The 21769-nt window shown below is 32.4% G+C and overlaps 1 protein-coding gene across 1 annotated transcript; it reads left to right on the top strand.

Moving 5' to 3' along the window:
- Positions 1–1113: 1113 nt before the first annotated feature.
- LOC143054104 (platelet-activating factor acetylhydrolase-like) lies at positions 1114–20748 on the top strand. The gene is made up of 9 exons (XM_076227001.1): positions 1114–1517; positions 12883–12997; positions 13306–13468; positions 15579–15750; positions 16072–16185; positions 17675–17766; positions 19056–19229; positions 19796–19944; positions 20331–20748. Exons 1-9 carry the CDS (start codon positions 1254–1256, stop codon positions 20420–20422), a joined length of 1335 nt encoding a protein of 444 aa, XP_076083116.1. The 5' UTR covers positions 1114–1253; the 3' UTR covers positions 20423–20748.
- Positions 20749–21769: the final 1021 nt, after the last annotated feature.

Genomic DNA, 21769 nt, shown 5'->3' with positions numbered 1-21769 from the left:
AAAAGTACACGACATATGTACATATCAGAAAACTCAAGTATCAATGTGCACGTACATTTGAATCAGAAATGTTCTTCATCATCTATTCTCTAACAACAGTGTACGTTGTACATAAACGTGTTTTCTCTATTTATATTTAGGTACGGTACGTCCTCCTTTCAATTTCCAATTATAGTTGCTTTTCTCTTAATAAAAAACTGTTTATAACAAGTCTGGCACTATTCTACTATAACAGTCCTAATCCCAGAACAAGTTAAATAATTCGACGGCGAATGTAACGTGTAATATAGGTTTTTGTAGCAATTAAGTTAAAATGTTCATTACGTGTATAATTGACGATCATTGACGTTTCTCAGTAAGGCCAACAGTTATTATTAGTATATTAGTATTCCAAGCAAAGTATTGATAATGATCATCTGTATTGCCATATTAACCAATTAAATGATTGTCATACAAAAACACACATATATATAATAATAATCTATTTGCAAAATACACCCATATGGGTCAAGCAAAGACAAATACAACATTTAATACAGACAGTGAAGAATTACAAATAAATGTATCGCAAAAATGAAGCAAATCATATGATGATGTCATTGAAGAACAGTGGCGGATCCAGAAATTTTCATAAGTGGGGCCCACTGACTGACCTAAGAGGGGGCCCGATCCAGGCACGCTTCAATGATTCCCTATATTTAAGCAACCAAATTTTTTCCCAAAAAGGGGGGGGGGGGGCCTGCACCTACCCCCTAAATCCGCCTCTGAAGAATAGAAAGAGTTGTTTCTTACATACGATTCATTAGATTAAAGATTATTTATTATGCCGCTTACGCACTTTTTCAGGGCTTTTTAAAATAAGAATGCATTACTATTTTTAAACCATATGTGGGTCAGTGAGTTATGTACGTGTATTAGTTCCGACTGAACACACCCAACAGGGAGTAGTGTCGCGTTAATCTCTATCGATTTGATCAAAGTTAGTCTGTGGTCTTTTAACGGTGTCACAGTAAGATCTGTAAATAATTGCAGGTAAATTATATTTCTTTACTTTCTTGTAACAGGTAAACACCGATAGATTTTAAACATTCAATCATGCATGGTAACTAAGTGTGGTTTGTTATGACAAATGTACCGTGTGTACGTAGTAAACATATATCCATACAGGAGATATGAATGGAGTTGTGAAATCCTAGTATCTGAAATCCATACGGAGACAAAAGGGAATACAGCCGGTGTCAACTGCTTAGGGAATGAATTCCGATTCCATATTTCATCAATGTTTCTCACAACAGGGGCTACATAAATCACAAAGTGATTGTTCACTGGAATTCAAGACCCTCAGACGAAATGACAGTTTTTTTAAACCAAAAGATAAGGAAAAGGAGAAGATAAGGAGACATCTCCCTATTGGAACAGGAGACTACTCTGTAGGATGCCTGGATATTATGTGTGACCATTCTGAAAAGGGATCTTTCTTCCGGTTGTATTACCCTATTGAAAAGACAGATATATACGTAAGTTTATACTCTATTTAACAAAAATGTAAACAAAATCCACAAAATCTTATGCATAACCTTATACTTATTCAGATATATTCATGCATACTTATCATGCTTATAGAATCAATTTAGGAAACTTGTTGGATAAGTTGGATATCGGGTATCTTAGCTAAACAGCAACACGTGGTTGTCAAACTTTACCTCTATAGGTAATCATCTAGATTTAGTATAAAAGTGCATTAAAGGATAAATTTAAATTCCCTTTAAAAAAGGGGGTTCCCTTATACATACGAGAGTATCTCTGCATTTTTAAAATTATTTCATTTAAAAACCAGTAATCAAAAATTAACATCTAAGCGATTTGAGTATTCTGCCAAAAAAAATTACTTTGCATATTTTATTGGTCAAAGTTTCATGAATCATTAGTACAAAGTCTAAAAAGTCTAAACACTTCAAGTTACAATTGCTAACGCAGTATGTATAACTGGCATGTCAACAATTTAATGCTAATTTAATAACTAATGCGATTTTATTCATTTTATAGTTCAAAATCGTTATAGTTCTCATCCTAATCTAATTCATTTCAACAATTGCATTAGATGCGTTTTTTTTTTTTGGGGGGGGGGGGGGTAACTTACTTAGAAGTAACGGAACATTCAGCATGTACAATTGTTGCAACTGGTCCCTTCCCTTCTTTGCCAAAGCTGGATTCACCTCGGCAAACAGGATAAACTCTTGGCAATTTGATGCATAATATATAAGTACCATTGACACTGTATATCTGTTCCTTGATCTGATATAAAACATGATAAAATTTGGCTAAAAACTTTGTTATATACAATGCAATTCTATACTATCGTTCCCTGTTGGAACAAATATTCTATACTCAAGTTGGCAACAAATATTCTATACTAAGGTTAGCAACAAATACCAAAGTACTTCCGAAATAATTTTCCAGAATATTTCTTTAGCTGGAAATTATAAAGGATCTTTTATTCCATGACACCACATACATTTTCATAATCAGATAGAATATGTTTTGGTTTGTCTATTCTATACCTGCAAAATATGCACTGTCATGACTATGATTGGAAACATATTTCACATGTGTAAGATAGATAATATTAAAAGTTGTCTAAATGTCATTGTTCTTTTAACACTCTGAACCTTGAACAAACAATAAAGTTCTGGAAAAGATTTATAACTGTCGATAAATGGTTCATATATAGTAATATTGTTTCTTGATAGATAAATTATAAGAACAACAATTTAATTAATTCCTTAGCGAGTCCTTGCACTGAAACTAAAAAATACATATGAATTTAAAAATGAATAAGATGTGGGAAAATTAACGTATATTAACAAAAATAACAATACTAACGAGTTTGGTATCTATCGAATTAATAGTTTCTTAAAGAAATTAAGTGAGAACGAAAAACCAAAGTTCTAGTACCTGTGTTTTTTCAAGTTTTGTCTCATTGGCATTCATTCCCACTTTGTCATGTTTGTTCAATTATTCGAGTTTCAAAGAATTAGGTGTGATTTTGAGAAACCTACATACAATTTTGAATGTTCAATAAGATATGAGGTATTGAGTCTAACATATCTAACTTTAAGCCTATTTAACATTTGCAGTCTAATTTAGTTTACAAAGTTGGTATTCTGACTTTACAGCAACGTGTAAAATACATTTTTTGTACATTTACACCAATTATGCATTTATCATGGTTGTCCTGAAATAAGGTCAAACTCACGAAAGACTTCCTTCTAAATTATTAAAAGTTGTCATATTACATTAATTATAATATAATAGTGTAATATGATTAGACACATTATACCCTGTCGGGCTATCTTGCATATCTCTTACATGTATTACGTCCTTTAAAGTTTTTACTTAGAGCATTGGTGTTAGTGAACATTACATAGGTTACACTTGAAAACAGTTACACACCATTTATATGTTAAATTGTAACTCTTACTGATATCATTTTGACAACATTTCTGAATATTTCAATTTTCCTCAAATATGTCAAATGTCAATGATTTCATATTTAGCTTGCAGCAATTCTAATAATATCAAATAAAATATATTCATAACGTATTGTCACACGTAAATATGAAAACACATTTTATGTTTATAAAAGACGTCGTGTTAAGTTAAAATTGTTACATTCTTTTGTTGTAAAGATGAGATACGCCCAAATACTTGTAATGAATGAAAATTCACCGACCCACCCTGATAATTTTTGCATCAATACAATGTATTCACGTCCAAAGTTTACATGTATACACCTTTCCGGCTTGATATTGTTTTTTTTTATGCCCACGTATAATCATTTATCATGTAACTTTGTAAAATTTCGATAAAAAAAAAAATATGATAGCTACACTATTGATCATGACTATCAGATTTGTTCAAGTTATAGATCTTTACACAACATACATATTATTTTTTCGTGTTTTGTCACCATGTTGAGTTAGCATATTTTACAGCTAAACTCGATATGGAGTTTGCGAAGCAGATTCAAATTCATAAGTTTTAATATCTAAATACATTCTTTAAACATGTTCAACCGCAGATTACATTTCTCCCACGCATTCAGATTTTTAGATCGAGTAGGGTTAATCTCGATGGGTTAATAGTTCAAACTTGACATTTGGTAAGATGTATACATATTTAAAACTGTGCAGGTTTAGTAAATTCAGTATTCAGTAACCTTGTATTCTGTTATTTTCAATTGTTGTTTTACTTTCACAAACCAGCAGGGCAAAAGGAAATTGTCTCTCTTGTTCAAATAAATTAATGTAAATTAAAACGTGGACCACTCAAAGACCGCAACTATTTGCCGCCTCCTACATACTGTATACTAAGAGAACATAATAAACATACATGTATTGGTTGTTATGACGTGTAACCACATTTGGTATAATACTTATTACTAGAACACCCAGTGATATCAGTTTGAATTTGTTTTATCAAAAAAACGAAAGACTTATGTTATAATGTCTACATGATAAAATCCACCCTCTTGTTGATTAAGAAATAAGTTTAACTAAGTACATGTTTGTAAGACGACATGATTACTGATTACAGAGTGACTCGGTAAACACAACGATATCTATTCTGACAATTCAATTGTTTTTGCAGAAATCGGCTTTATTTGTATTTTAAACCCCATTCGATATGATCATAAACTTCCTAGTTTCGTTAGTTAGTTTACGTATGCATGTTGGGTGTACTATTTGACTCAAAAGGAATTCTTTAACATCAAAGTTTCAATCGGCACACCGTCTCAATTCGTTGGTTTCCATTTGGCGATTCTCCCTTCTGCTTTCGTTCCATGGTGGAGAAAACGTATAATTCCAGCACCCAAAAGAAATGACATCGACGATAATTCGTGGTGCATGACGATAAAATATACATCTGTTTTAAGACGATAAAAAAATCGACTTATTTTGACGAATCACTTTTTTCTCTTAAAAAATAACGGTAACGACTAATCATGATAATTATTAGATATTTTTCGAATCACGATAATGACATTAGATTTTAACGAAGTACGATTACATTTCAAGTATTTGGGACAACATCCCTAATGCGCCTCGAAATGAGGAACGCGCCTCGAAATGAGGAACTCAAAAGTCACGTGTAAAGAAAAAATCTCTGTGTAGTGATATTGGACATGTTTCTATTTTTTTTTTTTACAAATGACTGAACTTAACCATTTGTGGTGATTAGGAAAGTAGAGGAACATAGAATAAATGTGTAAAAACTATGGATCTATTAAATGTGTTCAAAGTATTAAATTTTCAAAGAACTTATTGTGTTAAAAAGGGGATATTTTACCACAAAGAGCAGCCGCATCACAAAAGGATTTTCGGGGTATGCTAATTTACGGAAAAAGTAATCTCACTTCGTACCCCGAAAATTTAACCACATATGTGAAAATGTCACAGCTTCGAAACGAGCTATCATACATATCCAAGTTTACGATATGGACTGAGCTACAGGAAAAAACGTTACCATTACCGCCTATGTAAAAACAATTAAAGATTTTGACCCATTTGACGCTAACAGTAGCCGAAAATGATAATTTGACGACTGGCGGTAAAAGGCATTTCTGCTCTCTATTAACGGTTAAAGAAAACTTCGACTATAAAGTTAGTTAACTTTGATTGAATAAAATCTTATTACATTTTTCGTGAAACGTTTCATTTTAGAAGGGTGTTTTTTTTTCTGAGCAATGAATTATTTATTTCCCTACATGTTTTCTATATCAAGGGCGTAGGCCTATCAAATATGAATACAAAATCAATCTTGCTGTGTGACTTTTCATGGAAGTGATATCGATGAAACAGAAAAAATGCCTTTGTAAGATAAATAATTCATATTTTTAATTCCATTTAACTGCTGTTTATTTCAAAATCAAGTTTCATAAGTTTATACAATCACCCTCGATTGCATCCTTTTGCATTATACATAGTTGACCGTACGAACGTTTGCTTTCCATTACTATACTGTTTTTGCCAGATACCGGATAAAGACGATGCTTGTATGGTTTCATAGACAATAAAGGGTAAAGTAAATAAAAACATCATAGATAACACGATTAAATTTTGTATTTACGCCAGACGCGCGTTTCGTCTACAAAAGACTCATCAGTGAGGCTCGAATCCCTAAAAGTTAAAAAGGCAATAAAGGGTAAATACGATGGTTGCAAAATCCAATGAACAATGCAGGGTAAAGTAAATAAACTCATCATAGATACCAGGACTGAATTTTGTTTATACGCCAGACGCTCGTTTCGTCTACAAAAGACTCATCAGTGGCGCTCGAATCCAAAAAAGTTAAAAAACAAAAAAAAAAGCCAAATAAAGTACAAAGTTGAAGAGCATTGAGATCCAAAATTCCTAAAAGTGTTTCCAAATACAGCTAAGGTAACCTATGCCTGAAAACAATGGTTGCATAATTCCATGAATAAAGGAGGGTAAAGACAATGGTTGCATTATTTCATGAACAATGCAGGTTAATGACGACCGTTGCATTATTTCATGGACAATGCAGGGTAAAGACGATGGTTGCATTATTACATGAACAATGCAGGATAAAGACAATGGTTGCATTATTACATGAACAATGCAGGGTAAAGACGATGGTTGCATTATTACATGAACAATGCAGGGTAAAGACGATGGTTGCATTATTACATGAACAATGTAGGGTAAAGACGATGGTTGCATTATTACATGAACAATGCAGGGTAAAGACGATGGTTGCATTATTACATGAACAATGTAGGGTAAAGACGATGGTTGCATTATTACATGAACAATGCAGGGTAAAGACGATGGTTGCATTATTACATGATCAATGCAGGGTAAAGACGATGGTTGCATTATTAGATGGTTGCGTTATTACATGAACAATGTAGGATAAAGACGATGGTTGCGTTATTACATGAACAATGTAGGGTAAAGACGATGGTTGCATTATTTCATGGACAATACAGGGTAAAGACGATGATGATAGCATTTATATTTCATGAACAATGCAGGGTAAAGACGATGGTTGCATTATTACATGAACAATGCAGGGTAAAGACAATGGTTGCATTATTACAAACAATACAGGGTAAAGACGATGGTTGCATTATTACCTGATTACATGAACAATACAGGGTAAAGACGATGATGATAGCATTTATATTTCATAAACAATGCAGGGTAAAGACGATGGTTGCATTATTACATGAACAATGCAGGGTAAAGACGATGGTTGCATTATTACATGAACAATGCAGGGTAAAGACGATGGTTGCATTATTACATGAACAATGCAGGGTAAAGACGATGGTTGCATTATTACATGAACAATGCAGGGTAAAGACGATGGTTGCATTATTTCATGGACAATGCAGGGTAAAGACGATGATTGCATTATTTCATGATCATTGCAGGGTAAAGACTACGATTGCATTATTTCATGGACAATGCAGGGTAAAGACGATGATGATAGCATTTATATTTCATGAATAATGCAGTGCAAAGACGAGGATTGCATTATTTCATGAACAATGCAGGGTAAAGACGATGGTTGTATTATCTCACAAACAATGCAGGATAAAGACGATGGTTGCATTTTTTCATGAATAATATATAGGATATATACGAAGGTTCAATGGTTTCATCGGCTATATAAGGTAAAACTGATGCCTGCAGGATTGTATTGTTTCATAGACAATGCTTGTCTGGTTTCATTGACAGTATAGGGTAACGAATACATTGATAATTGTATGGTTTAATGGACAATGCAGGGAAAATAAGATGCGTACATGGTTTCATGAACAATACCGTATAGGGTACACACGATGCTTGCCTGATTTCACAGACAATATAGGTTAAAGATGATGCTTGTCTGGTTTCGTGTACAATGCTGAGTAAAGATGATGCTTGCCTGGTTTCGTGTACAATGTACAGTAAAGATGATCTTGCATGATTTCATAAACAAGATTGGGTAAAAGCCGCAATGCTTCCATGGTTTCAAAAACATGTTTTGGTTTGTCAGCGGATCGATTTCAAATATTAGAATATCACTAAGGAATTAATGAGATGTACGTTGGAGTAAAAGTACTATTGATAAGGATTTATATACCTTTTATTTGGTTGTATACACATTTCCCTCTGCCTTTAAAAGATTGCATACACAAGTATTTATCAATTAAAATATATCAAGCAAACCTTTGGTTCAGTTCGTCTCACCGACATATTTCTAATAAAGCCTCTATGTAAGACATGTTTTGTTGGACTTGCAAAGTATTACTTAATGTTATATATTAATTTAATACATATAAATTTAGATGACGATTCATTTCTTTACATATGCCATGTGTACCAAGGTCCAGTTAAACAGAATATTGAAACTAACGACTCGTGTTTGTTTGTTACCCCAGTTTTACTACTTGTAGTTGATATGAGCGTTTTAAATATTATTATTAAATCTTATAATGATTCAACAAATTTTGTACTTCCCATTTTCCCTTTAAATCTATATTTAACTCTTATATGTGTTTTCTGCGGACTTCGATATGACAGAGGTTAAAGTGACCATTTACAATATATAGATAACCACAGCTTCGTGCTTGAAACTATGTAATATTTTTTTAAAAATATATGTCATAAACTGTATACTGCAGGTACTGCATTTTTTATGGTAATATTTTTTAGTGTAGCTAAAATAAGGAAATTCTAAAAAAAAAAAAAAAAAAGAAGCACAAGTATCAGAAATTAAACATAGGACTATTCAAAGTCCTATTATATCGACCAACACTCATATTGACTAGATGGGCGGAAAAAACCCACAGGGAATAATGACTTGACCTGAACTATTCTGTTTTAAGTATACTTTTATGTAATTTAAATGGTTATACTTGACTTTCATTGAATATACCTCTACGGAATTCACATGAATAATAATGGCATGAAGACGACAGTAACAATTAAGGATTCTCATAAACTGAACTCTTAATGGACTCTTCTATTTTCAAAGAAATTAAAATGTGGTATATATATTTTTTTCCTTTTGAACTTCATTAATTACTAAGGTCTTAAAATCTTCAGAGTAAATTATATATAGTAAGATAAAGGCTTTTGAAGTGCTATATTTATAAATTATATTGATTTATAGTAAAGATATTTGTATTTGTAGCGATAAGATTGATCCGTGACTTTTGAATTAATATCACCACAAGAAAATAATTTTTCATTTAGTGATAAATACGAGAAAAAAGTCCACGAATTTCAAGATTAAGGAACAAAAATCGAATCAATTATTTACATTATGCACGTACCACCTTTAAACCGTCCTCCACTCGTATTCTGTAACGATGTGTGGTGTTGCCTCAGCAATATCACCACTAAAACTGTCCTCCTCTTGTGTTCTGTCAAGATTTGTGATGTTGCCTTAGCAATATCACCAATAAAACCCGTCATCCTCTCGTGTTCTGTCAAGATTTCTGGTGTTGCCTTAGCAATATCACCAATAAAAACAGTCCTCATCTCGTGTTAGACTGTCAAGATTGTTGGTGTTGCCTCAGCAATATCATCACTAAAACCGTCCTCCTCTCGTGTTTTGTCAAGATTTGTGGTGTTGCCTTAGCAATATCACCAATAAAACTGTCCTCCTCTTGTGTTCTGTCAAGATTTGTGGTGTTGCCTTAGCAATATCACCAATAAAACCCGTCCTCCTCTCGTGTTCTGTCAAGATTTGTGGTGTTGCCTTAGCAATATCACCAATAAAAAAAGTCCTCATCTCGTGTTAGACTGTCAAGATTTTTGGTGTTGCCTCAGCAATATCACCACTAAAACCGTCCTCCTCTCGTGTTTTTGTCAAGATTTGTGGTGCTGCATCAGCAATATTACAACTACAACCGTCCTCCTCTCATGTTCCATCAAGATTTGTGGTGTTGCCTCAGCAATATCACCAATAAAACCCGTCCTCCTCTCGTGTTCTGTCAAGACTTGTGGTGTTGCCTTAGCAATATCACCAATAAAAAAGTCCTCATCTCGTGTTAGACTGTCAAGATTTTTGGTGTTGCCTCAGCAATATCACCACTAAAACCGTCCTCCTCTCGTGTTTTTGTCAAGATTTGTGGTGCTGCATTAGCAATATTACAACTACAACCGTCCTCCTCTCATGGTCCGTCAAGATTTGTGGTGTTGCCTCAGCAATATCACCAATAAAACCGTACTCCTCTCGTGTTCTGTCAATATTTGTGGTGTTGCCTCAGCAATATCACCACTAAAACTGTCCTTTCTCGTGCACTGTCAAGATTTGTGGTGTTGCCTCAGCAATATCACCACTAAAACTGTCTTTTCTCGTGCACTGTAAATTTGTGGTGTTGCCTCAGCAATATCACCACTAAAACCGTGCCATTCTCGTGTTCTGTCAAGGTTTGTGGTGTTGCCTCAGCAATATCACCACTAAAATCGTCCTTCTCTCGTGTTTTGTCAAGATTTGTGGTGTTGCATCAGCAATATCACAACTGAAACCGTTCTCCTCTTGTGTTCTGTCAAAATTTGTGGTGTTGCCTCAGCAATATCACAACTAAAACCGTCCTCCTCTCGTGTTTTGTCAAGATTTGTGGTGTTGCCTCAGCAATATCACCAATGAGAAACGTCCTTATCTCGTGTTAGACTGTCAAGATTGTTGGTGTTGCCTCAGCAATATCACGACTAAAATCGTCCTTCTCTCGTGTTCTGTCAAATTTTGTGGTGTTGCCTCAGCAATATCACAACTAAAACCGTCCTCCTCTTGTGTTCTGTCAAAATTTGTGGTGTTGCCTCAGCAATATCACAACTAAAACCGTCCTCCTCTCGTGTTTTGTCAAAATTTGTGGTGTTGCCTCAGCAATATCACCAATAAAAAACGTCCTCATCTCGTGTTTTGTCAAGATTTGTGATGTTGCCTCAGCAATTTACTTTTGTATATTGGGAATTGCTGACTTATTCTGGGGCTGTAAAGGAGGGATGGTAGTTAGGAACATACTAGATATTATATATAGCCTCATTGAAAGAAACGGTCGCAAAATAGGTGAAGTAAGATGCATTGAAATGCATTGTTAGTAATCAAAACTTTGTGCTGTAACTGTCAAGTAAATCGAATGTATAATTGAAATACATTATATTCATGATATTTAAACATGTTAAATATGGGAACTTCAAATAACTGGTATAGTCTATTATACATATTTAAACCAGCAATTTGAGGATGAAGTGTACCATAAAGTTTAGGCGTATGTCATACAAAAGTTTTTCTATGTAATTGACGCAAATATAAGTTGCCATTCAGTTGCAAAATATGTTAATAGTTGTTCATATTTAACCTTTAAAAGATGTGAGGGCTATTTTATACAGCTGGTTTTGTAAATTATTTTTTATTTGGGAGTAAGTGAACACCATTCTTATTATAAGCTTGACCTAATAGTCTGGGGTTAAGCTTGATATATCCCATGAAAAGAAATGGATATTTTTTTAAATATGTATGAGACTTCAGACTTCTGGATCACAGGCGCTTGGGTATATGATACAGATAAAAAAAAAGTTTTTGGTTGATTAAAATATTCATTTTTCTATATTCAGATTAGCATAACTATGGCAAGCCGTTTTGCTATTTATTCTTACTTCAAGATATCTCATAAACTTTATAAGATATCTCATAAACTTTATAAGATATCTCATAAACTTTATAAGATATCTTATATAGTTTATAAGATATCTTCTATAGTTTATAAGATATCTTCTATAGTTTATAAGATATCTTCTATTGTTTATAAAATATCTCATATAGTTCATAAGATATCTTCAGAAATCCTATATAATTGTCTTTATAAGATATCTCATAAACTATATAAGATATCTTATAAACTATATGAGATATCTTATAAACTATATAAGATATCTTATAAATTATATAAGATATCTTATATATTATAGGAAATATCTTGAAATTTGAATAAATAGTAAAACGGCTTGCCATACATATCTATTTAAACGACTCACTAGGAGAAAACCCCCAATTTTACTATCCATACTAAGAAACAAATTGTTTTTTTTTTCAAAATCGTTTAAATCACTCGAAACTAGGTGAGACATGCACAGAAGTGATAGATATGTATTATAAATATAGAAAAATGTATATATTTTAATCAACAACAAAAAATAAAAAAATATCTGTATCACATACCCAAGCGCCTGTGGTCTGGATTAATCATAAATTAAGCTGCATTAGAGGGAGGGAGAGGGAGGGAGGTGGCATAACTGGACCCCTATATTTGCCTATGATAGTATGAAATATAAGTATCTTTTAAATTCTCTTAATATTCAATATATATCTTTTAATAAAAAATGTATATATCTTATAATAAATAGAAGATATCATAAAACCATTTTCATTTTTGGAGATCTAGACATTGAAAGAATATAAATATTGCAGGTTATTAGTCCATTTCCTCTTCTTTTACTTCCAAAATATAAGAGTATAAGGACAGCACTAAAATAATACCTTTTTGACTGACAGAACACTTAACAAATGATAACAACACTTTAAATTTAATCCATCTTAGATTTTTTTCTGTTTTTACCTACATCATGGAAGCTCAGAGCTGAAACAATTAAAGAGCTTGAACAAAGGATTTGTAAAGTTACTATACAAATGTTTTACCCAAAAGTATGTAAAGATAATAGCCAAATCATCTAAAGTCTACTTTGCCCAGGTGAGTAGATCCCATAGTTTTAGAACAATTTCTGAATATTGAGCAGAAGAAAATATATATACTAAAGTGTTATATAATTACATTATTTTTTTTATCATTATTTTCTTCAGAAACGTGACAAGCAGTGGCCATTGTGGTTGCCAAGGAAACAGTATGGAAATGGATATGCATATTTTATCAGACGCTCAAAGTCAGTGCTTGGGAAAATGTTTAATTGGATGGGAGGTTTGTATACTGGTGCCAAATACACTAATTGTAATTGTTAAGATCTATATTCAATATATTGGGGAAAAAATTCATGCATTATAATTTAAAAAACTGACTTAATTCTAACAGGTCAGCTGCATCATGTATATATCCGTTCTAAATTTGTTGCCTAGTATGTTAAGTTAGTATTTCATAAGCAAAATAAAATAGAGGTCTAACATAATGTTTTAGCGCACCTGAAGACTATTCCTGGTTACACTTTTCTATTAAGAAACATTTGTTTTATTTAGAAATTATGTCTTTTAAAATATATTTTGTTTTTGTAGGTGATGTCTATGTACCTGCACTGTGGCAGCACTATCCCCTCCCTGGTAAACGGTACCCAGTGGTGATATTCTCTCATGGTATTGGTGGTAACAGAACATGTAACACCACCGTCTGCTGTGAACTGGCTTCTCAGGGTTATATTGTGGCAGCTGTTGAACACAGGTATGATGAAACCATGGCAACATGACCATTATCTATGAGATACAATTAAATACAGAAAAAGGTGTTATCTGTAACTTACATGTACATCTATTGTTATTTATGCATAGTGTTAATATTGTTTGTAATACAGGGGCGGATGCAGGAATTTTCAAAAGGGGGGTGCTAACCCAGGGCACCCAGGGCAAAGGGGGGGTGCAAAACATATGTCCCGATACAAATGCATTGATCGGCAAAAATAAAGGGGGGGTGCGCACCCCCGGAACCCCCCCCCTGGATCCGCCACTGTAATATGTCATATAACACTGTATTTGAATACATTAATGAGTCATATTAAAGCATATTGAATATCTCTGAAAAATTAAGCAAAAATATAAACATAATAATATGTGTTGAGTATGCTTCATGGACACAGCAATACAATTAAGAATTGAATGCTGCTTTTTGTAAATTTATTGGGGTGTAAAAGCGTTGACTGAAGTACATTTTGTATGAAGCGCGGAAGCGCTTTATACTAAAAATGTGTGCACGGTCAACGCTTTTAAAACCCTATAAAGTTACAAAAAGAAGCATTCAATACTTATAATTACATTTTTTTTAGCTAGAATCATGAAAACACGATTTTTATCAAGTTTTCATTTAATTTACCTGTGCACTTTATTGTGGGACCTCGTGTCATCATGAATGATAAATGTTATTGTCTAATACAATTGTTTCAGGAATAGCACGAGATGTGCAGTTGGCCAATCAGAATAACGTATTATAATGAAACATACATCTAATGTAATTATTGACATATAAAAATTAAAAGACATCTTGAGGTCAACATATGGCCTTCATTAATAAAAGAGTATCAAGTATATGTATGATGTCAAACTCTAAATATGTCTGTTTATGGTAACTTTTACATTAGTTACCAGATTAAGACTAGTAAACAGATTTTATACCCAAAATATTATGTGTAAACTCTATCATGCATGGAGGTTAATTTGGGCTTTAAAAGCACCACATGACAAAAATATATGAATAAAATGTATAGAAATGTAATGGAGTGCATTGAATTAGGGTTGAAGGGCTCACTCTGAAGAAATTTATATTTCTCATGGTTTGCCGATAATCAAAATTAAAGAACCACTAAGCATTTGTGAAAATAAAAAGGGATTAAAAATCATTTGAATTTCTTTTCTGTCAAGTTAGCTAATTTGACAGATCAGAACTAAACTTTGGGAGGTCAACTCAACATTGTTAATTTAAGTAAAACTTTAAGTACTTCATGTGTGACCAGATCAGGAAATAAAAAAAAACATTGAAATAAGCTTTCACACATGGGTGAACATAATGAATTGCACAAGTCATGTTCAAGTACAGCTACACAAATAACCTTTTAAAACTTAAAATCACCTATTTCCCCTCAATATAATAATTATTAATAACAAGGAAAATATTTGGGGTGATGATGTTCTGAGGAGGTTATTTGGGGTCAAGATGTTCTGAGAAGGGTTATTTGAGGTCAAGATGTTCTGATCTTAATAATCAAACTTCAATCTGAATTTGAACTTTACTTGTCTTTCATTTTTTTTTCATTTGAACCCTCTGGTGTAAAATAAATACAACATCTTCAGTGAGGAATTTATAAACTCTATGAAAACACTATTATGAAAAGTGAGATAAGGCTAATCATTCTGCTTATTTTGTTTGGCTGAAATGGTTTCATAGAAAATAATTTATTACAATGTATATGTATAAATATCATGACTTGTTAGGAAAAGATGAAGCTCATCAAATATGAATTAATGCTTTACACTAACTGCAATCCATAATGCTAATGCTTTGAATAAAAGGTGATATGGGTAAATATAACCATAGTGCATTAAAAAATTAAAAGGCATCTCGGTATACACTGTTGTAATAAAAAAACTGAGTGTCTATACAATATATGTCAAACTGAACTTTGCTCCGAGTCCTTGAAAACTAATAAATAATATAGTTAGCGTCAAATATCTACACTTAAAGTCTGGACAAACTCCTTTAAGAAGTTCAATATTCACACAGTGATCATACACTTTGTAAATATGAAAGATGCATACATGTACTAATTTATTTTTTCTAACAGGGATGGTTCAGCATCCATGACCTTTCAACTCAAAGAGGACATCAAAAGTACAGTAAATGTATCTAATAGTAACAGTAGTCAGATGCACAGAACACATAGTTATACTGAAGAATGGATGCCATTTGATTTTTCACCTCCTCGATGGGATGATTATGAAAGTAGAAACAAACAGGTGAGCTTTACCATCATACAGTGTCAATGAGCTTTACCACGAGAACAGAATTTTTCATATATGATTTTTTTCAAACACAAAACACCAACTTGATATGGAACATGCTTTTTCGAAATTGAAACTAAAACATAGAAAAGCTAAATAAATGTGATTTGTATTATTCGATTTTTAATGCATTTACACAATGCACATTTATTCATTTAAAAGATTGGACAAAAAATGAAAATGGTCTCCTTTTAAACTATGCCATATGTGCCAGAATTGAGGTTTAAATTGAATAAAAATTAAACGTTAGTTTACTTATATTTTTTATAAACTAAGGTGTATACAAGAGCTGAGGAATGTACACGAGCACTGAATGTATTAACAGATCTGGATAATGGAGTAACAATACTAAATCAACTTGGTGGAAATTTCAATCTTAAACTGTTTAAAGTAAGTATTTGATTATTTAAAACATTAAAATATATTATTATTAGTGTTTATACTGGAAGGCGACACAGGTAGTGATAGAAATGTGTTCTACATAAGTCTGATCCTTACCAGCGTCACATGAGAAAAGCAAAAGTATAAAGGACATACATTTCTATCCTTACCAGCGTCACATGAGAAAAGCAACAGTATAAAGGAGATACATTTCTATCCTTACCAGCGTCACATGAGAAAAGCAACAGTATAAAGGACATACATTTCTATCCTTACCAGCGTCACATGAGAAAAGCAACAGTATAAAGGAGATACATTTCTATCCTTACCAGCGTCACATGAGAAAAGCAACAGTATAAAGGACATACATTTCTATCCTTACCAGCGTCACATGAGAAAAGCAACAGTATAAAGGACACACATTTCTATCCTTACAAGCGTCACATGAGAAAAGCAACAGTATAAAGGAGATACATTTCTATCCTTACCAGCGTCACATGAGAAAAGCAACAGTATAAAGGACATACATTTCTATCCTTACCAGCGTCACATGAGAAAAGCAACAGTATAAAGGAGATACATTTCTATCCTTACCAGCGTCACATGAGAAAAGCAACAGTATAAAGGAGATACATTTCTATCCTTACCAGCGTCACATGAGAAAAGCAACAGTATAAAGGACATACATTTCTATATTGAAATATGGCGCAAGTTCCGTACCAGGAAAGTCGCCTCACAAAACATCAATATAATAATAATAATTCAAATATGGATGGGTTCTTAAATCATTATCTAACTAATTTATTATTTTTTTTGTGGAATTTTGCTTAAATTGTCTAATTTATCCTATACTTAAAATGTCACAGTGTTCATATTAATGATATGGGGCTGTGCCTTCAACTCAGAGTTTGTCATATGACTTACTTGACTTCATCCACTTCATCCCATGGGGGACATAGGGCGACCAGAGTTTGTCATATCTTAACCCATTAAAAAATCCCACAAACAACTAATATAATTTATGAATAAATCACAATTTTATACTGTTTCTTTTAGTTGATTCAAATTTTTTTATAATTGTAATTAGTATTTGAAAATGTAAGATATTCTATACAATAAGGTACCAATGATAGGTTTAGTTGTATACAGTATCCAATTGTAATTAGAAATATAAGAAGATGTGTTATGATTACTAATGAAAAAATTCTCCACAAGAGACCAAATGACACAGAAATTAACAACTATAGGTCACTGTACAGCCTTCAACAATGAGCAAAGCACATACCACATAGTAAAATAGCTACAGGGGCCCAGAAATAATAGAATAAAATAATTAAAGCAAGAAAACTAATGGCTCAATTAATGTTTATCTTGATATTTCATTGTGACTCAAATGTTTTATCTTTTAACATATTGCTTTCTGTGAATAAGGGAACTTTGACTATTTTAATGACTATAGTTTAGTACCACTATAATATTTTCTGTTTCTACATTGTAGAATTTATTTGATCTATCAAAAGTATCACTTGTTGGGCATTCATTTGGTGGTTCTACCACTGTATGTGCTCTATCAAAAGACACAAGATTCAAGTAAGTAGACTGTGCATAATAGAAAATTTTGAAGATGCATGACTTTACCAGGATAATTCAGTGCGTCTTTCTTAACAATATCTCCTACTGGTTAGGGTCTGTATTCCTTTTCCACTAAAAATACCTCACTCACTCACTTAGAAGAATTACTCAAGGCAAAAACAAAAGAAAATCAGTTGATTTAGAAAACAACTTTTTTCAAAATATAAAAAAGAAAATGTGGTATGATTGCCAATGAGACAAGTCTATTATCCAGATGTGTATAACAGGTTGAATTTGGCTGTTTTATAAGAGATTTTGTGCAAGTTTCCCTACAAAATGACTACATATTGATAGTAAAGGGAAATAACTCTTGTGTTAGGTAGATGGAAAACAGTTTTATCTCATCATGCTTATACTTGGTAGTTCACAAAAGTATTCACAAAAAATCCATGCTACTTACTATGCTTTTTTTTTACTTGAGAAGCTACATTTCTTGCTACATTTCTGGTTAATTCAGACTTTTTACCTATTTAACTCCAAACTTTAACTAGTTTGGGCCCCATGCACTAACCCTTTTTTCAAACTCCTTGATCCACATCTGTATTGTGTGCTTTTTAGATAAACTATACTAAGTGTGCATGTGTGAAGTCTTTGAAGATACAGTGTGTATTGTTTGAATTTGTCTGACATCATTTGACAGTAATTACTGTGTGTTTATTTTTATAACACAGTAATGACAAAATGACACTTTGTATGTTTTAACAACAAAGTCTTATAAACAATCATCAATGTGTTTGATTTGATAACTATGTCACATACAAAGCAACAGTATGATATTGTGTTTGTTTTAATAAAAAGTAAAATCACAAAAATACTGAGGAAAATTCAATTGGAAAGTCCCTAATCACATGGCTAAATCAAAATACAAAACACATCAAACAAATGAACAACAACTCTCTTGGACAAGCATTTTCAAATGTAGAAAATGGTGGATTGAACCTGGCTTTATAGCGCTAAACCTCTCACTTTTACAACAATCTCAAAATGTACAAAGCAACACAAATTATTACAGGAAAATTAATATTTGTTTATATCAATGTAAGTTTTCCTCAATACTGAAAATTGATATCCACATAAATAAATAAATGCATCCACAGTAGCCTTAAACTTTGTACAGACACTGTAAAATGTTGACAAGGTAATGTTTGTCTTCATAGAAAATTGAAAAATATAATCAAATTTCATTGTGCATGTCATAAATTCCTGTATAAACCAGGTAAATAATAATAAAATATTTTTACTTTTAGAGTTGGAGTTATGATGGATGGGTGGATGCATCCTCTTAATGAAGAAATGTATAAAAACATTACCCAGCCTGTACTGATGATTAATATGGAGACATTTCAATGGCAAGAAAATGTGGATCAAATGCAACGTCTTCAACAAGATCCCAAGGTCCAGAGACCTATGATTACAATTAAGTAAGAGTTAATAAACATTTTAATACTTTGGATAGTTATTTTCTATTTGCAGACTGTGTGGTAGTATGCAATGCCCTTTAATTGATTGCCCCTTCATAACTAGTTACATACAACTCAGCTTTTGTATTAAGGAATTATTTGATATTTCTTTTGGAAATTTTTAATGTTGAGTTGAACTCACAGTGTAGACATTTGAAAAAAAAAATATCTATACATCTTAAACAATATAATTAAAGCCCATTTAAAGCAAAAGAAAACTTAATTCTCAGTATCAGTTCAACATTTTATCTCACAACCATAATTCACTAAAATTACCAAGCAAAGAAATAGTTAAGCATAGAAAACTCTCTAAGAAATTGTCCTATTGTATTTAGTTTCAACATTTCAAATTATAAGCACAATTAAAGAAAAACACTTTTTCCTCAAGTTTTTTCTTCTGCATTTGGAAAAAGAAATGAAAAAAATCCTTGTCAAATTATTTATGCTCTTAGGCAGTTGTTGATTTTTGTTATGTCTGATTTTGTAAATCTTTAATTCCCAGACTAACAATATCTTTTCTCTTACAGAGGAACCTGCCATCAAAGTGTTACTGACTTTCAATTTTTAGTAAAAAAACAAATTGGTATGTTTATGGATGTTCGACACACATTGTCTCCAAAAATTGCAATTGATGTCTCAAATAAAGCTACACTCGGATTTCTTAGGAAGCACCTTGGTAAGCTTACTTTTATTTCTTAACTGATTGCATGATAACTGAAATTATTAGAGGAATTTATGAGCTTCTTTATACATTATAGAACAGTGACATACATAAAACTTTTCATAAGAGGGGGTTCAGTGACTACTTAGTACGAGGCCTGCTCCAGTCATGCTTCCCCATTTCCATTTTCAATTTTATTCAGTGATTCCCATTATAATCAACCAACTTTTTTCCACAAAAAGGGGGCAGGGGGAGGGGCTACAATGTGCCTCCTTCCCTAAATCCACCCTTGCAAAAAAACATATAATGGTAAAATGTTGATACATGTTTGTATATATCTATTGTGACTTCAATTGATAAAGAACTACCACTAGATAATTTTATATATTTTCGTCTTTTAGGCCAAACAGGGGATACATATGATAGTATTATAGCTGGTGAACATGAACATACTGTCTTGGGTCCAATCATTGCACGAGAAAGACCAGCTTGAGAGCTCCTGTACCTGCAAAGGACCAATGAAAAATCCATAAATCAGGAACACATGATCTCATTTACTTGGCATTCATTGTTCAATCAATGCAAAAGTTTCAAATAGAAATACAACAAGAGTCAGTCATATTTATACTGTTACTATAGTTTGAATACTCCTTCTTTTGAAATGAACTGCAAATGACATGTACTTATTGTCCTATCAACATGAAGGTATATTTAGGATTGAGGGCATTCCAACTATTCTCTTGTGACTTCTATCTTGTCCAATGCTTGAGAAACTCGTTTGAAAAATGTACTACAACAGATTATCACTCATCTATACACAAATTTGTTCCTCCTTGATGTTGATACTCTCTGTATAGCTTAGACAAATTGTGATCTTTCCTTTAAGGTGGTACCCAACAGCTGAGCTAAAATTAATTTGGCTCGTTTAATTTTCTTAAAATTTTGACAAAGTATTTACTTTGACCCTCTGACAAAAATATAAAAATTTCAAAAAATTTGAACTAACCGTTTAATCAGAAAAATTACACTGGTTATATAGCAGTTTGACAAAAACTTATTTTGATCATTGAGAAGCCTAACATTCCTTTAACAACACCACATCATTAAAACGTTCTGCTGATTTTACAGAGTTATCTCCCTGTAGTGTTAGGTACCACCTTAATAGTGGAAGCTATAATTCAAATGTGGCACCAGGAATTCTGATGATCTAGATAGTGCAATTATTCTCCTAACACCAATATCCAAAGACAAACAGTTGTATTTGTTTAAGTCCAAGGGGCATAATTACACAAGATAATGGAATGGAGAGGAACCTGTTTAATCAAAGATATTATTTTAGTCCCAATGATATAGTTTCATGTGAATTATGATTAAGAAAAAATGTTGATTGTACAACTTCTTATTACTTGACTTTTACATATATTTATGGATAAACCAGAGACAAGATCAATACTGAACTAACCTCTATAACAAGAAAGAGAGTCTAAGATATTGACTTACTCAGGAAAACCCACCTCCTAGCTTTGCTTGTAGGGACTTATACAAGTACCTCAACTGATTCAATAATTACAGCAAATATTTAAAAGATGTGACTTTTAATTTAAAATTAGTGATTAAGTGCAGGATTTTATAAGAAATAATCTGGGAATTGGTAAAATTAGTTCTAGCTTTTAACTTCTTAAACCTTAATTTTGATATAATAGAAACACATAAAAGCATGATGGGAGCGTATATCTTAATGTTTCTAGTACTAATATGATAGGTGGCTAGCAATTCTAACCTTTTTTCTAAAAAGAGTTGTATTTTTTAAAATATCTATTTGCTTGATTAAAATATTTCT

Source organism: Mytilus galloprovincialis, chromosome 12, assembly GCF_965363235.1.
Source record: "Mytilus galloprovincialis chromosome 12, xbMytGall1.hap1.1, whole genome shotgun sequence".
In the NCBI taxonomy this organism is placed as follows: Eukaryota; Metazoa; Mollusca; class Bivalvia; order Mytilida; family Mytilidae; genus Mytilus; species Mytilus galloprovincialis.
Note: the sequence above shows the minus strand (reverse complement) of the source record. Positions and strands in the feature narration are given on the sequence as shown.

Excerpts from the sequence above, each read along its gene's own strand:
- LOC143054104 (XM_076227001.1), top strand. The coding sequence starts at position 1,254 with ATGAATTCCGATTCCATATTTCATCAATGTTTCTCACAACAGGGGCTA. Across the intron at positions 13,469-15,578 it reads GTGGCAGCTGTTGAACACAG|GGATGGTTCAGCATCCATGA; the intron begins GTATGATGAAAC and ends TTTTTCTAACAG. Across the intron at positions 19,945-20,330 it reads ATTTCTTAGGAAGCACCTTG|GCCAAACAGGGGATACATAT; the intron begins GTAAGCTTACTT and ends TTCGTCTTTTAG.